This window comes from Pagrus pagrus (genome assembly GCF_965226575.1).
Source record: "Pagrus pagrus genome assembly, chromosome: 8".
NCBI lineage: Eukaryota > Metazoa > Chordata > Actinopteri > Spariformes > Sparidae > Pagrus > Pagrus pagrus.
In genome coordinates, this window is record NC_140192.1 from 16835294 (window position 1) to 16852663 (window position 17370).

The 17370-nt window shown below is 39.8% G+C and overlaps 2 protein-coding genes across 2 annotated transcripts in view; one reads left to right on the top strand and one right to left on the bottom strand.

The window, feature by feature from the left end:
* cds1 (CDP-diacylglycerol synthase (phosphatidate cytidylyltransferase) 1) overlaps positions 1–9745 on the top strand; it is a 28970-nt gene extending 19225 nt beyond the window's left edge. Inside the window, exons 6-13 of the mRNA XM_084359658.1 lie at positions 58–116; positions 1034–1116; positions 1682–1769; positions 2392–2460; positions 3038–3190; positions 3489–3608; positions 4368–4471; positions 5573–9745. Coding sequence (XP_084215784.1) covers positions 58–116; positions 1034–1116; positions 1682–1769; positions 2392–2460; positions 3038–3190; positions 3489–3608; positions 4368–4471; positions 5573–5708 — 812 coding nt within the window. The 3' untranslated portion in view covers positions 5709–9745. The remainder of the gene's footprint in view (positions 1–57; positions 117–1033; positions 1117–1681; positions 1770–2391; positions 2461–3037; positions 3191–3488; positions 3609–4367; positions 4472–5572) is intronic.
* A 53-nt stretch (positions 9746–9798) lies between these two features.
* tmem175 (transmembrane protein 175) lies at positions 9799–16601 on the bottom strand. The gene is made up of 10 exons (XM_084360156.1): positions 16305–16601; positions 14727–14765; positions 14394–14491; positions 14211–14262; positions 13963–13998; positions 13756–13839; positions 13444–13608; positions 12769–12847; positions 12491–12626; positions 9799–12219 (listed from the first exon to the last, which is right to left on the bottom strand). Exons 1-10 carry the CDS (start codon positions 16509–16511, stop codon positions 11547–11549), a joined length of 1569 nt encoding a protein of 522 aa, XP_084216282.1. The 5' UTR covers positions 16512–16601; the 3' UTR covers positions 9799–11546.
* Between the last annotated feature and the right edge of the window lie 769 nt (positions 16602–17370).

The window sequence follows — 17370 nt, forward strand, 5'->3', positions numbered from 1 at the left end:
CGTTTACTTTTCCAACTCGGAGTAAAAACTGACAGCATGTTGTCTACTCTTTCACAGGTTTCTGCATGTTTGTGCTGAGTTTAGTGAAGAAACATTACCGCCTGCAGTTTTATATGGTGTGTATAAGCCAAGTAACCCTCTCCTCCTTCTCGTCCTCCTTGTCCCCCTCGTCCTCCTCGTCCTCCTTGTTCTCCTCTCTACTTCAACTCTAACCTCACTGCTCCACCTCCTCCACCGCTTCTTCCTTCCTGTTTTGTTCCTTTGACAAGTTTTTAGAAACATCTCATAGTATTGCCATTGTAGGAGTCTTTTTGGACATAAGACATGTTGTACTGTATTACTCACAGATTAGCTGTCCACATTAAAGTGAGATCCTGGATAAATGCAGGACTTCTGCAATGGCTTCAGCGTTATTTCACTTCACATTTGTTGTTTTTCTGCCATCTGTGGGCACCTTTTATGCACAACAAATCATCATGGCCCAAACTAACTTTATTAGTATCTTTTATTAGCATTTATTGTTGGTTTAAACTTAAAAGGATGTGTTGAATTGTTGGATTTTTATCTCTTATTCAATTATTTTAAGTGTCATGAGTGTATATTTTTTTTAGAGTTCAGGCCCCAAAACACCATTAGATTCCTACAGCTACATTATCATGAACCAAAAAGTTCAAAGGGAGCTAAGTCTGATAATTATAGAGTAATAGAGTTACTGTTTGGGTTTATTATGTTGCTGTGTTATGGTTTACTTAAAGTTTAATCATTGTGGTGCATGTATCTTCTTCAACATTCTTCCTGTTATGTTTGACAAAGCTATTCCACCTGCTGTCTGCTCTTCACACACTATCACCTCTTTGCCTTGATGTTTTTGACATCATCTCACTCTGCAGTGTGGTTTTGTCGGTGTCATTCACCTTGTCTGTCTGTTCGTTATGAATCCACTGTTTTCTGACGCGAGCCAACTTCTGAGCAGGCGTGGCTACATTCCAGTGCAGTGACGCTGTGGTGTTTGTGCTTGTGTTTGCCATTCCAGTTTGCTTGGACCCATGTGACCCTGTTGATTGTGGTAACTCAGTCCCACCTTGTCATTCAGAACCTGTTTGAAGGGATGATCTGGTAAGCAGGACGCAGTCAGACCGTAGGAAACCTGCCTTGTTCTCACTGACTGTGTGTCGTCACAAGTGTGTTCTCACTGTTTTGGTGCTCTTCATGTAGGCTTGTAGGTTTGGATAATGCTACAGACAGTTACCCGAGGCAGTTAATTTAAAAGTCCCAAGTAGTGTATGGAAATTTAGCATTTATCATTTTAATTAAAGGGGCACTATGTGGTTTTGGAGAAGAAACTGAAAATCAGAATCAATATTTTAATAGTTAGAATATTACTGAGGTAACTCATAAATATTTATTTTTTTCCATAACTGAAACAACAATCTGTTCTCAAAAAATCAGTCAGTGATGATCTACAACTACATAGTGCACCTTTAAATGTTTACGTGATTTATTAAACTAGATTTATAATAGCTATCTCTTTATTTTCACAATTTTTGTAACATGCTGCCACGTTAGATTACCACACAAGTTATTCTTCCCTGCTACAGTGGCAATTCATAGCAGAGCAAACACAGTTAAAGGCAGAATTAATCAGATTTTGATGTAATAATGTGGAAATTCCTTCCTCCAGGTTCATTGTCCCCATCTCCATTGTGATCTGTAATGACATTATGGCCTACTTGTTTGGATTCTTCTTCGGGAGGACTCCACTGATCAAGGTATATCATGCACTCCTATGTTGTTCTTATTTTAGGGATTTGCATTACATTTAGTGGCTTTGCTGTCTATGAGAGGTGCAAAAGTAGAGAGCATTTCCATTAACAGATCAGCATCACTACAAGAAACCAGCAGTAGAGTAGAGTTTCTCTGTCTTGACGATTGCGAAAATACACAAAAAAAAAAAGTGTAAGAATTTTTAAATCAGTTTATATGGTTTGAACAGAGAGAATGCTCAGTGATGGTTTTGCAAACTGAAGATACACATGGCCCGTAAAGGAAAAACCAGGTGAATCTGGGCCGCATGCCGATGCAGGTGATCCCGCACCTGTGGTCATTAAAACAGCTTTACGGATAGAGTGAGAAGCTTCAAACTCTTTGAAAGTGAACAATTGAGATTCTTGTACTCTTCCTCAAGTGTACTTAACATCACTGGGTCAAACTTCACAAGATTAAACTAAGAGCATGAAAAATAATTTTGACAAGGCTGTACATCTGTCCTCACAGAGCCATTCAGTAACACAGAGCTGAGGTTTATTTTAAATCACATGTAGTTCGTAATGAGGCTGATGTCATGCTGATGTGAAAGACGGCCTCTGTTTCTGTCTCTGCCCCTCCCCGCAGCTCTCCCCTAAGAAGACCTGGGAGGGATTCATCGGTGGGTTCTTCTCCACTGTGGTCTTTGGCTTTATCGTGAGTTCACTTAATCTGTTTTTCACTCACATGGTCTACTCACAGTTTCCAAGAACCAAAAGCTAGGCAATTTGTTTATTTATAATGTTTATTTTTGTCTAGATTCCTGCAGCTAAAACACATTTTTAGAAAAGAATGAGACATCTTGATTGTGGTTGATTATCTGCTAAAATTCCTTTATAGATAAGAAACAGCCATTGCCCAAATTTATGAGTTGTTTGGATTGTGACATGGGTAGCAGTTTCCCAACAAGCTCCCTAACTGCCAGACAGTGCTTTCACAACAGTCCATCACATGTTATGTAGCTATGTCAAATATTCTTTGATGCCATTGGAAATAAGATTTTTGTAATAAAATTACACACTGAACAGGACAGAGAATCATTTTTGCAGCATCTCCACATATACTGACCTCTTTGACTCAGTAATTGATGTTTATCAACATTTATCTGGTTGACATTTTCAAGTTTGTACATGTGAAGGTTGCACAAAATCCTTATTTACTGATTTAATGTCATACTGAAGTAACACAGAGTTAGAAGCTGATCTTTCCTCTCCCCGTTTTGTTTACCACTCAGCTGGCCTACCTCCTGTCTCGGTTCCAGTACTGTGTTTGTCCTGTGGGCTTCAACAGTGAGACCAACGGGTTTACAGTTGAATGTGAGCCTTCTGACATCTTTGTGATGCAGGAGTACACTCTACCTGCTGTGCTACAAAACACACTGAAATGGGTAAGACGTCCTTTTTAATCCTTTTATTTATAATCGTTTGTATCAAGTAAAACCCTTCAAAATGTTCAAAATGTTTTAAATTAAGTATTTCATTATTGTAAACAATTAGTATGTGTATCTTTTTTCCAGATGGCAGCAGGCACTATTTATTATTTCAGTATTTAACATACTGAATCCCAATCTATTTTAGCATTATTTAGATTATTTCTCTTGTGTAAATATTTGGGTGTTTGGGCTTTTTGCTGTTAATCAAATCACATTTCAACATTTGTCCCATGTTTTCTGGTCTGTCTTTTAGAAAACGGTGAACCTGTATCCGTTCCAGATCCACAGCATCTTCCTCTCGTCCTTCGCGTCTCTCATTGGGCCTTTCGGCGGCTTCTTTGCAAGCGGCTTCAAGCGAGCCTTCAAAATCAAAGTAAAAGAACATCTTAGATCCTCCCTCATTTTGTCTTTTTAATTTGTGATTTACTTTTTCTTCAGCAGGGAGATATCTTACTTGTTTACCTTGCTCGATGTATCATTTTATTGTTTCAGCATCTTGCACCAGGCACAGTGTTTTTTATTTCTTATTTCCATTTTATTTTCACACACTAGTAGCTAACTTCTCTGCAATCTGTACCTCGAGTTTCTGCCATTATTTGCTCACAGACAGAGATCAGTATAAGGGAGGAGGGAGGAAAATTTGAATACTGCAGAAACTGGTTGGACCACTTCAACTGTAGTGAAGAGCAGAGATTTTACCTAAAGTGACAGGTAGCTCAGCAGTGCCTTGCGTAATCCCTGACACAGCAGCACACATTCATTACTGCACGCTGTGGAGGTAAAGTGCAGCCTGCTACTGTCAACCGCTGAGCAGCACCACAGCTCTCACTGGGGTCTCGGCTCCCTGCTGTGAAAAATCTTCACTCAGACAACTGAGCTAGTTAATGTTTGTGTAGGCAGCGCTTCTGCATTTTGTTCGCTGCCATTGTAGCACATCTCCACCTAGTGACACCATATGTGTGTGGCAGGTGATCTTTATCAAATTGCAGCATTGAAACACCAGAGCAGCACCAAAAACTCAATTATTTAAAAGAAATCAGGCTCAATCATAGTCAGATAACCCGGTCAATCCCCTGTTCAGCAGGTACCTGGGTTCTGTTGGTATGACACCCTGTTCTCTCATCTTCTTCAGGACTTTGCCAACACCATCCCCGGCCACGGTGGCATCATGGATCGATTCGACTGTCAGTACCTGATGGCCACCTTCACACACGTCTATATCGCCAGCTTCATCAGGTAAGAAGAGGAACGACGGCTCCTTGCAGTCACTTAAAGTTTGTTAAATGTTCAACAGTTCTCAAAGAGCTTCAGATAGCCGTGAAACCAAAAGAACTCAAACAAAACACATTTTAGTAAAGGGCGGACATTTGCAAATGTGTATTTATAGTTTCTGGTGTTTTCTGTAGTCAACAAAGAGTAGAAATAACAGTATATGATTTAGTAGCTACCACCAAAGGTTAATAATTTAATGTATAACCTAAGTCACAACTCTGTAATGTCACAGCAGGAAACAAACTATAAAATTAAAGCAGTCACTTAGACTATGTTATTAGCCAATTTAAATTTTGTAGTTCGTAACAGGGCTCATGTCACCAATAGAGAAAATCAAAGGCGACCCTGAGCTACTTTTTGGCAACTTTGCTTGCTTGGGTAAAGTTACTTGCATTAAAGAAAAAGTTAATCAGTGAAGAAGCGCATGACACAACTGTCAGGAAAATGAGCAAAAAACGCAGTAAAGCTTGTTAATCCACCCATCAAGTCTATTGAATTGAAGTGTGATTCGAACAATGCAATAAAGTTTAAATGTAAGAAGAATGATTACTAGAGAAACAAACTTGTAGCAAGTTAACATCCCTCCAAAATATGACATTATACCCTCCGTGAATATATAAAATCTAGTTGATCAAAGTTTAAAACATTCTTCCTCAGATTCTTTAAAGTGAATGTCTGTCATCTGTCATAAAACAGCATCAGTAATTCTTAGATAACATCGTAACAGCTCACACAGCCAGTAGTCAGCAGTAAACATGCAAGCAGGTTATTTCAGTAGCAGTAGTGCTAGCTCAGCTACGCTCATCTGCAATGTGACCCTCGCCTTTCAGTTCCCTCTTATGTAGCAGTCTCAGTCGCTTCCGGGACCTAAAGGTACAGAAAGAGCAGAAGAGAGTTTCTGTTTTACTTCCTGGTTTGTTGATGTTGTCTTAGAGGCTGTGTTTCTCTTTGCTGTGTTTGTTTTTTCCAGTTTCTCAAATGTATTTGTAAGATGAGGCAGCTTATTTAACTTTTTCTTTTTTTACGCTTTCCATTGTGGTCACATTTCTAATTATTGTCTTGCAGGGGACCGAACCCAAGCAAGGTGCTACAGCAGCTGTTGATGCTTCAGCCTGAACAACAGCTCAGCATTTTCCACACTCTGCACTCCCACCTGAGAGAGAGGGACATGCTGCCCCCCGCCGCTGACCGGGCTGAATGAAACACTGTCGGCCTCTTAGGGTGATGGCTGGAGCGTGCGTGCGTGTGTGTGTGATGGCTTTGAAAGTTTGTGTAAGCATGTACACACACATACACAGGCTGGATGGCGTGTGATCCCAGGCCTCCCGCAGAGCTTTCATCATCATCCTGCTGACTTCCAACCAGCTCAAAATCATGACTTTCAACCTGAGGTGACTCTCCAGACTACGTGGATTAACCTTGTAGTAAAACAACAAAAACAAAAAAACACAGACAATACCAACAACAACAACAAAAAAATAGGTGGCTTTGTTGCTTTGCACATCAACTTACAGTTACAGACTGAAGATAAAATGTCTCATCGAACAAAACGGACTCTAAAGCACATGGCTTTCTCAGCGCAGGCGGATGGCGGATGTGCAGTTTCCATGTGGATGGCAAATATTGCACTGACTTAAGCTGAACAAATGGATTTAAGAAGCTTTTACCAGCATAAACTGGGCCCAAAGTGTTGGGCACGTGGACCTGAGCTACAGCAAACAGACTGTTGAGACTTATCTTTCTGGGGTTTGGGTGTGGGTGCAGTAATGACGGAGCAGGGTTCTCAAAAATACTCTAGTCACTGTTTTATAGACTACGCTCTATTTATTGGTCCTAACCTCACGGCATAACTAAACATGTAGCATGTGCGCAAGTCCTGTCGTGGGCTACTGCTAAACTAAGCCATGTTTGTTCTCCTCTTCCACAGTGTGAACTTTTAGCTTTTAGTTTTCTGTCTTAATCGAAATAACTCGCACAATTCAAGTCAATAAGTATTGACTGTAGGCATGTTAACGCAGAAACTAGAGCATCAGCACTAGAGCATCAACACTCAAGTTACCATATTGTACATAAATATACTGGAAATATGTAGCTGAGCAAATACCTAATAAATACTATAATTACTTGTGTGACCTACTGGGAGGAAAGAAAAACACTTTTAAGCTACGAGAAATGATATGCAAAAAAAAAAAAAAAAAAAATTAAACTCAGTTGTAGCCTTTAGCATGAACAAATTAGATTTTTAACAGGTAGGGATGTAGATTGGTTCTGAGGTTGCTGCTTTAGAAGGTGTGCTGGGTGACCCTTCATCAGAGATTGTGAAAAGAATTTAAAGGTGTAGTTTGACTTTTGGGGAAATATGCTTATTCTCACTGAGAGCTGGATTAGAGATCAGTGGCACACTCATGTTTGTGGGTTGAGGGCTGTAAGGCCTAGAGCTGGGAGGTAAATAGCATCAAGGCTGGAAAGAGGGGGGAACCCCACCAGTGTTCATCTACAAAGCTCTACTTACTTCTACAAAGTAATGTGTAAATGACAAACAACGGCTTCATACAGTAATGTCCCTCAGGCGTCGTAGTGACGATCAGAAACACGTAAGAGCGAATGGTTTGTGCGCACACTGAAGAGCGGCACATGATTCTTCAAAATTCTTCTCAATGCTGAGCTTATGTCGGGTCAGAATTTAATTAAGTTGAACTTTGGCTGCAAAACATAGTGGAAAATCTGTGTCGTGCACAGCCATGGTTCATATAGCTGCCTGGGAGAGCACGGATGATCTCCTACGTTGGAAATAATGATCTTATTCAGACCAAACCCGGTGGTGCAGGACAGTGTGATGGCTCTGGCAAACGGCAGAGATGCTGCACTGAAAGTGTTCAACTTGAAAAACCACATCTAAAACTGTGTCTACTACTGCTAAAAGATTTTTTTTTTTTACAGCCATTTTCCCCCTGCTGTCAGTAGTTGATGCTAAGCTAGGCTAATCACCTCCTAGCTCTCGAATCCATCTAAAAGGCACATACATGAGTGTGATATTGATCTTCTTATCTAACTATGGGGACGAAAGTGAAGGAGTATTTTCAGAAAAGTGAACTGTTCCTTTAAAAATATTAATAAATAAAACTATGCTTCCTTTATCGATTTAACCAATGACTTTAGTTGCACTGTAGCAGTGGGGTGGAGGGGGTGGATGCATCAGACCACTCCGGAGGTTCCCACATCCTCGGGCTCAATGTTTGTTAAACCGTTAAAAAAAAATCTCGCTATTTCTTCTTATGCATTAAATCACTTTTAAATTATTAATTTTTGAATGTAGTTTGCAATATAAGATGTTATCAACGATAACAAAAGATTTGAGTACATGTGGAGTCTATATACTTTAATATATGTGTGTATATACAGTATAAACAGAGCTGTATTTACATATATCTTCAAGTATGTAAAGATCTGATACTCTGGGAGGTGGCTTTGTCAGCAATATATTCATCATGTGCAAGTTGCAGTTTGATTCCTGAGAATATGCGTTGGATAGTTTAATTCAACAGGAAATCTGTAGCATTTATGATTTATCATGTTCACCAGTGTGATGAATGAGACAATGCATTAAAGCATTATCAGAAAGCTGCCTCCGCAGAGCCATGACATTCTCTGATTGAATCCAGATCTGTTCAGAGAGAAATGTTTACCAAAGCACTGTCTGATTAACACTGATTTACTTCATTTATTGGAAAAGCTCCAGGGCCCGGGGCCAAACAGCCGTCTCCTTCCTTTTCCAGCATTCTCTCTTTGTTCTGAAAAATGAAAACAACGAGGAGAGAGTTTGGATCTGGGTTTCGTTAGTATCTGAGGCCTGTGCAATGTGTGTCACTGTATTCTGCTCACTTCCTTCAGTTGTTGGACAACGAGGATGTTATAATTTATTTGTCCGGTTTGTTCTGTTCATGTTTTCTTTCATAGAAGTGCATTTTTAGCGTGTTTTCCCCATTTTGAAGTGAATGGGGGGTGCTGGGTGGATTTTTGGGACCAGCTGTATTGTACTGTATAAATCTATAACTCTGGTGAAACACACACTACTGCTTTACAGGCTTTTCTGTATTCAACCTTCTCTGTCCATCTTACACACTGAACAAGATGAAGCAAAGCATGGAGACATCTGGGCAGTGTTCAGACTACAGCAATCTGACCAAAAATCAACACAAACAGCAGATGGTCGAATTATTTGGATTGTTTTTTTTTTTGTTTTTTTTCCAAGGGCTGTGTTATATGGAGTCTGGAGTGTGCCACTGGAATAATTTGAAAAAAAAATCAATGTCGGAAAATTTGTGAAAAGCACAAAGACAAATTGATTATCAAAGTAGTTGCTGAATTTTCTGTCGATCAGCTAATCAGTTAATCGACTAATTGTTTCAGCACTAGTAAAAAGTATATTGCAAATTCATCTTTAAAGGGGCAATATGTAAGAATTTGAGTTGAGTCAGTCAGAAATTAAATTGACAGAATGTGAATAAATAGCAGTTATTGAAATGAGCATGCTTACCAGCTAGCCCCGACCCGTCCTGGTCCAAAAATCTGCTGCACGGCTAACTGTAGCTAATGTCAGCTGCAGTTAGCAGTAGTTAGTGGTTGCTTGTTTTGAGTATAAATTTGACAGGTGGCCAATTCTTACATATCGCATCTTTTAAAGACCAAAATAAAGTTGAATCATTAATAAAAACATATATAAATAGAATCAATCATTCTAAGTAAATGTAGTTACTTTCTACAGCGTCACTTAAATACATAAATTAATTATTATACAAATTAAGTGCATTATTCCATCAGGACACTCGAGACTCCACAGTTTTACGGTTGTTTTTCGGTTTAGATCGAAGCTGTTGTGTGGATTAATTTATATTTTTATTGAAGTTATGAAGGCTGTGGTACACAAACGTGAAGGTCGGAAAGACAACGGTAGTTTTAGTAGCCCAAATGTCAGGAAATGATGCACTGCAGATGTTTGGTTGCTTGTCTTTTTAATTTATCATTTTGTTTATATTTTGTGTGATTTGCTTTGAGCAGAGATGTTTTCTAAAGGAAATCTATAGCTTTTGGAGTGGATAATATATTAAAAATTATACAGAGGAAGGTATTCTGTTAATATAGGGGGCAACAAAAAAGTAATGTATGAGACACATGGATATCTTGTTAGGGATATTGTAAAGCTGTTTACTGTACGGAGGTGAATAAAGTTTGTTTTCTTTAAAATGTCTTGATTGATTGTTTAATGTGCTGTTCATAATGACAAGACAGCGTTCACTTTCACATTGAAGGAATGACTTCAGATTTATTCACAAAACAAAGCTTGACAGTTTGATTTGACATTTTATAAAAAATGATTTTGAACAGTGTGTAAGAGCAAATGCAGCGTTTGCACTCATCTAGACGCTACAGACAGACAACACCGAAGCATTGAGAACATAAATATTTCAATGGGAATATTCAGGGAGGGACTCCTCTGGTCTCAACAACCATGTTGGAGGAATTTACAAAAGCAATTTAAACTAAACCTTCTCCATCACCCGACAGGTTTCCATTAAAGTGCATCACAGATCTAAGTTCCCTTTTAGTCAGTATCCAACACACAAGTGTACAACATAGCAGAACACATCATCATTAAAGTCATGAAAATGGCTTCAGCGTCTCAGGACTATTTAACAGAATCAACAGTGACCCCTTCTGGACAAATGTACCACACCTGATTTTACAAACTTCTCTATAAAAAAGGAACAATTTTCACAATTAAAGTAACTTAAGGTGTTCTGATGTTAATTTAATGCAATAACATTACCTTTTTAACAATATCACAAACTAAAAACAACAACAGCAATGCACAATCTGGCCTTTTCTACCTTCGATCATTCAGTTATAGGGGTCGTTTAAGTGCACTGTCGTCCTGGTAAAAGATAATAGTAGAAATAAAACAGCATTGTGACAGAAAATATGATCTTACATTCCAGTGGGCATCACACACAAATATCTGAATCAAAATAGTGCAATTTGAACTTTTATGGCCATATCCGTTCACTACAATGTTTAAAGTGCCAAAAACTACAGACTTCAACCTAGCTTGTTTGCTAACAGGTCAACTTGGGGGCAAAAGGAGACAAATTTGAGAAAACCAAAAATAAGTATTTTTATCCATCAGCTCTCGTGTAGACATTTCTGCAACTGTCCGAACATGGTCAGAAACTCTTCCCCGTGTAAAACAATAATTAAGGTTGAATTAAAACCTTAACAGTTGGACGGACTGTTTATGTTACTGAACTTGGCACAGAAATTGAACTATAATTATGAAAAACTGTTTGGTCTGTTTGACTGAACCTTCAGGGCGAGGTGTAATCAGCAAGCATAAGCTAGCTTACATGATTTCAAGGCATCCCTGAAAACAGAAATCTTCAAAGCTGCTTTAAGTGATTTATTTGGATTAAATTCAGGTTTGAACAGCTCTATATTCCAATAGTACGTAACATTTCCAATGCAAGACTTTAAAGCTGCTGTAAGTGATTTTTTAAAACTAGAATAATGTTAGCTAAAACGACGACAACGCTTACAGCAGCTTTGATTTTATCGCTTACATGTCCCAAAGTAGCAAAAGGTATGAATTAAAGCGGGAAGCCTTATTGTGGACCGTAAGCTTTTGAGTCCTTGAAGATGATTGTTGATTATCCGCCAATCAAAACTAGCATCAATATATTCTTCAAGGCATCATGTAAAAAAAAATCAAATAAGTGAATGGGCTTTGGCTGTCAGTATCCTTCATAACTTCATTTGTTCGCCGAGTGCCTTATCTCTATGACTTCCGTACTTTGCCTACATCATGTGAGGTCACATCTGATCCCATCTGCCCTGATTCCTTCTCAAGGTCTGAGCTAGTTTAGAGTTGAAAAGAGAGCAATCTTCTTTTCCACGTAGTTACCAATTCAAACCCTCAAGTACCTCTTTCAGAGACCAAGCATTTTAGCAATAATGCCCCATTCCTCTGTCAGTTAGCTTAAGCTAGCTAGGTAACTAAAGCATTGAATGGCACTCTTGTCTCTTCATCTTCCTCATCGACAACTGACCTCGGGTCGGGCCTGTCAGGACAGAAAAGTAGCCGCAGCAAAGCTAGCGCAACACGCACCAACAGCCTCAACACAAGAAAAGCAAAAGGCACCGTGATCTGCATCAGGTGGAAAATTTGGGCGCTAAATTTACTCAAAATACATGTGAGGAAAAATGTCCCCAGAGCTACGCAGGGGTACAGAGCTAGCTTAGCTAGCATAAACACGTGCTCGCGTCCGCCATAACGTACATAAGGATGCAGAGTTTCTTGTTCATTATAAAGAGCGGCTACCCAGATAGCAAGCTGAAATATACCCGCAAAGAAAATGATCACACAGCTAATCTGAATGGCTTCCAGTTCGTTGCGAGTGTTGTGTGAGAATTCGGTCGTTAGCTGGTAGGCTAAGGGCAAACCTCCGACGAAGGCCAGTGAGAAGGTGTTCAGCAGGCCCATGAAGCGCGTTGCCTTCGTGACATGGAGGAAGAGAGAGTGGTGAACGAACCAGAGGAGGCCGACGGTGACGAAGGAACCAAAGTAGGCGAGGTACTCCGGGCCGTAGTCCTGCAGAGCTGCGATCAGGCTACCGCCATACTGCTTCTGCACGAGGGTCGGGTCAGGTACGTTGTCCTCACTAAACGGGAGCGACCACAGAGGAAGAACATTAAGAGGCCTTTCAGAACACTTCGAAACACTTTTCTTAAACTATTAATCTCACAGCATTTTATGTGTGCAAATGGAGCAGATCCTCTACAAACAACACAATGTTTACAAAAGTACAATGCAGGTATAACTGGTGCATAATTACAGTAAATCCAACATACGTGTGCCTAGAGTTCATGGGATGGACAGCTTGTGTTTTTATCTCTAAGTCTGTACACTCTAGGAAATCAAGTGAAACAAACCAAATGTCCAGGATGAGGAGCGTCGCTACGATGGCATAAACTCCATCACTGAAAGCCTCCACTCGGTCCTTGCTGAGGGGCTCGTTGGGCAGGTAGGTGTAAAACAACATGGAGTCTGGAGTCTCCTCCACCTGACCTGAATTGGAAAAGATTTGCTTTATGTTGTAGGAGATACGAGTCGCTCTGATCTAAGTCTGCATCCACAATGAAAGTGTGTTTGGCCGGTTAGTAGGCACATATTCGTATCCCCGCCTGTCACAATAAAATCTAGTTCTCACCTATTGCTTTGCTGCGACACCACTTCAAAGACTGGGAGATGTACGGCAGGAAGATAACAATCGCCAACAGCACGTAAGACTGGAAGACACAATGAAAATGTCACCACACAGCCTCAACAGTTCATTTGCTAATTTGTCATTAATCAAGCACAATGCCCAAATATTTACTTGTTCCAGGACCTCGATTGTGAGGATTTTCTGCTTTTTCGTGTGTAAATCAAATATCTTTATATTTCTATATCTACCTATATTATAAAGATGCTAACTTGGGCTCCAGGGAGTAGTGAAGGATGAAGAACTAATCTGTATATAAATCTAATAAAATAACAATTTGTTGCAGCCCTAAATCTAAGAAGTTAAAGGTGTAATATGTAAGAATATGGCGCAGCTAATCACCAGTGTAACCACTAACTGCTGATAATTGCAGCTGCCATTAACTAGCTCAGTTAGCCGTGCAGCTAGCGGTCGTATTGGCTGACCCTGCCCGGACTGTGAGCTCGGAGCACCAGGGGAGTGTCGTTTGCTGTCCGACTATCACCTCTTGTACAAAGTGGCTCGGGCAGGGCTGCTCAAAGAAGGGCCCCTGATACCTCTCAATCTAATCAATCTAATCATTCACTAGTGTTCAAATTTAGCATCGTTATACAGTTGAAGAAAAGAGCAAATGTTACCCACCAGCTGGAAGAAGATGAAGGAAAAGATGCTGGCGATGAAGCACATGAGGGGAACCCGCATGATGACTTTGAGGATGTGGTGCTTGTAAAAGGTCTGGTGCTCTGAGATCTGGATCTGTTCGTTCAGCAGGAACGGACGGCTGAAGGCGTACAACACAATCACCGACTAGGGAAACAAGACGTATATGATTAAGATATATGTACAAATATGTATTATGCAGAATGTAGAAAAGAAGTTGGAGGTAAATAAGTGGTAAGATAGTTTGTGTTTTGAATTTTAATAGTTCAGCTAGCAGCAAAATAGCAGCATCACCTGAATGAGTCCCATCACCATCACACAACCACAGAAGAGTAAAATCCCCAGGATGTTCTCGGGGAAGGTCGCCATCAGAGAGAACTGCAAACATAAGTCATGCGGTATATTAGAGAGCCTGAATCAGGTCAGTCAACTTCATTTGTATTTGTGCAAACAGTGTGTTGGATTCAGATTCTGCTTATCCGCCGAGTGACTCATACTCACTGTGTACGGTAGAAAGGTTATCAGCATCATGCAGGCCTGAAACAGAACCGAAAGCAGAACTTCACACCAGAGGGGAGGAAACGAGCTCGCCAGAGAAAACACGCTTCATTCACAAGTACAACGACGAATGACGTTAAAATTATAACTATATTACTGACTAAAAGAAGCTGCTATGTAAGTCTGGTGGTACGGCAGCGTATACTTCTGTATCGCTGTCCAGACGGCAGCAGTAACGGCACAGTACTCACGAGGTTCAGCAGTGCGAGGCAATCGTCGATGCGGACAATGACTTGAAATAACCTGTGAAACACAAACAGGAAACACAAAATAAACCTCAAAACTGCTGTTATAAGCCTACTACTACGACTACTACGACTACTACTACTACTACTACTACTAATAATAATAATAATTATAAAACAACATCTCACCTGATATGAGCAGCCCATGCAACAGTCACAATCAGGAATGTCATTAAGTAAACAGCAATTTTCGTTGTAAGCAGAAGCTGAACACTCTCCCTCAACTCCTGCTGACAAACACACACAGACAACACATTTATAACATATATCATGTATCACAACCTTCTTTTATAATATTGCTGCAAACATGTGTTAAATCTCCTAAACTTCATGACGAAGTTCAGCTGACCTTAACCCAAACATGAAAACCTGAGCAGTATCATATAGTCAGACATTTATAGCTTTCGTTTGAAGTGTAAATAATGACATTTGTATTTAACATCTTTTATCGTCAAACATTACCTCGTTGTCTTCCACATTCGTATGGGCGACAGGTAATATCTGTGAATACAGGACAAAGCATTTAAAAGAAAGCATAATAACAATCTGATTTCCAACCGACCAGCGCGTCTGTGCTCCGTGTGCCCAGGACTCTGTTATGAATATTATCATAACCATCAATTAATCTGCCAATTATTATCGATTAATTTATTCCATAAAATTGTGGAAAAAGTGCTCATCATGATTTCACAGAGCCCAAAGTAACATCTCTTCATTTGCTATCATAAATGAAGCAGCAAATCCTAATAGCAATACATGAGAATCGGTCAGCTGTCAGAGTCATACGTCAAACAAATAAGGGTCAGTACATCACCACAGTAACCGCTAACTGCTGCTGCCGGTAAGCTCAGTTAGCCATGCAGCTAGCGGTTGTATTAGCTGACTGGGAGTGTTGGTGTTGTTTACCATCAGACTATCGCCCCTTGAAGCACAAACGAGCTAGAGGCTAGCTGTTTAGCATGCTAACTTCAATAGATATCTCTGCAACACAATACACAGACGTCATTGACAAATCATCTAGTGTTATTTCTTCTCATTCTGCTGAACATTTGAGTTGATTTTCAAATGTTTTAAACTAAAATTCTTACATAATGCACCTTTATGCAACTGTAACAAGGGAATGTTTGACATTTGTGGTTAAAGGTGCATTATGACATTTTAATCAGAAGAGAAAGATCTTCATCCACTGACTGACTGAAACAAATTAAATAAACAAACTATCTTTGTTTTCATGACTGAATAAACAAACTGACCTTAAAGGACAACACAATTTCATACTGTTTTACTTTGTTTACATTTGGCGGACCCTGCCACCTTTCTAGCTTCAAACAGTGTTCTGGACCTTATTTTCCTCTGAGAACAGCTTGTTTATTCAGTTACGGTAAAAATAAATATTTCTCAGTTTGTATTATTACCTCATTAATATTGTTAATATTAAAATTCTGAATTTCTTCTCCAAAAATACATATTGCCCCTTTAATGCCTGAAATTATTATCATTATTATTATTATTATTCCTTTTAAACAACTATTGGATAAAGTAATTAGTTAACTAACATATTTTTGGATTATAGCTCAATGCAGCAGTGTATAGGCAACAATTATTTAATTATTATGGTGTGTTCGGTTAGGGTGGGGCCAGTTTTCACTCATCTGCCGTCTCTGGATAGTTTTATCAGTTGCATTGTGCTATATTTGATAAGTTTATCATATGTTTTGCAGCTGAACAACAACCAACACATCATACAACAGCCTACTACAGCTGTCAGATACACAGTGAGGTAGAAAGTTCATATTTTTCCTCTGACGTAGCTGAACAGAAGTAATAAGTAGTGGTTTAACCAGTGCTAGTGCAGCATACTCCACCTACATACAACCTCTCAGGGAATAATAATAATAATAATAATAATAATAATAATAATGATAATAATAATAATAATAATAATAATAATAAGGAAGAGATTCTCCATCACCACTCCTGTCAGGGGGTTACAGCTCTCTGCAGCATGCTGTCCTTCACATGCACACTACGCTGTATTACCATGACGGTGGCGATGATGGAGATGAGGGCATCGCTGTAGGCCAGCAGTCTGTGGGAGGACTGGGTGCCGCTGTGGCCCTCTCTGTCGGACGGAGTGACGCTCTCCAGGAACGAGGAGGAGGAGGCTGCGTGGCTCCTCGTGGCCCGCTTCTCCATCTCCTCCTCGACGTGGTGCTCGATGATGTCGGTGTCGTCGTTGGCCTCCATGGTGGAGCAGCTAGAGGCCCGCAGAGGACGGAGCGGGGACCATGGACCCGGCGGACGGAGCTGTTTGCAAACAGCTGAGAGACAGCTGACTGAGAGGAGGGGGGAGGAAACCGGAAGCAGATACCAGGCTGTGTTCCTGTTGTCAGCGAAGATCGTTGATTGAGGGTAAGAGCACACACTCTGTGGTTAAAAACGGATACAGGTCTAGGAAAGATAGAATGGTTAGTTTACCAGTGTACTCAAGTACACTTTGGAGGTACTTGTACTTTACTTTAGTATTTATATCTTACACTTCTTTATACTTCTATACTAGTGTTACCCGACAACATTTATATGTAATATTAGTGACTCTGCAGGTTGAGATTATTAATACAAAATAAAAATTAGCTAATAAATTATTGCACATTGTTAGGATTAAACTACCCAGCACTATATCATGTATTTTAAACTTGGCCCCACGTTTGACAGCTGAAGCATAATGCTTACACATAATCCAGTGACATAATATATAACCCTGAAATGGGTCATTCTGTATAACAGACCTATTCAACTGATGGCCTGTGGGCCAAAGTCGGCCCTTTCACAACCTCATTCTGGCCCTTTGCTCATTTTGTTTGTAGGCTAATTAGCCCATTCATTAGTTATGTCTGTCGATAAGCACAAAACTACTGAAGCCCTAAACGGTCATGGGTGAAACATATTATTATTTCCTCCGTTTCCTGTGATAACGAGTCCAATTTTATTTGTTTTCTCGAAATCACGAGTTATTTATTTCATAAACATGGAATGACAAATGTTATTTTCCTGAGATAACGAGATAATTTGTCTAGGTCTTGAGAAGACAAACTTTGTTTGTATA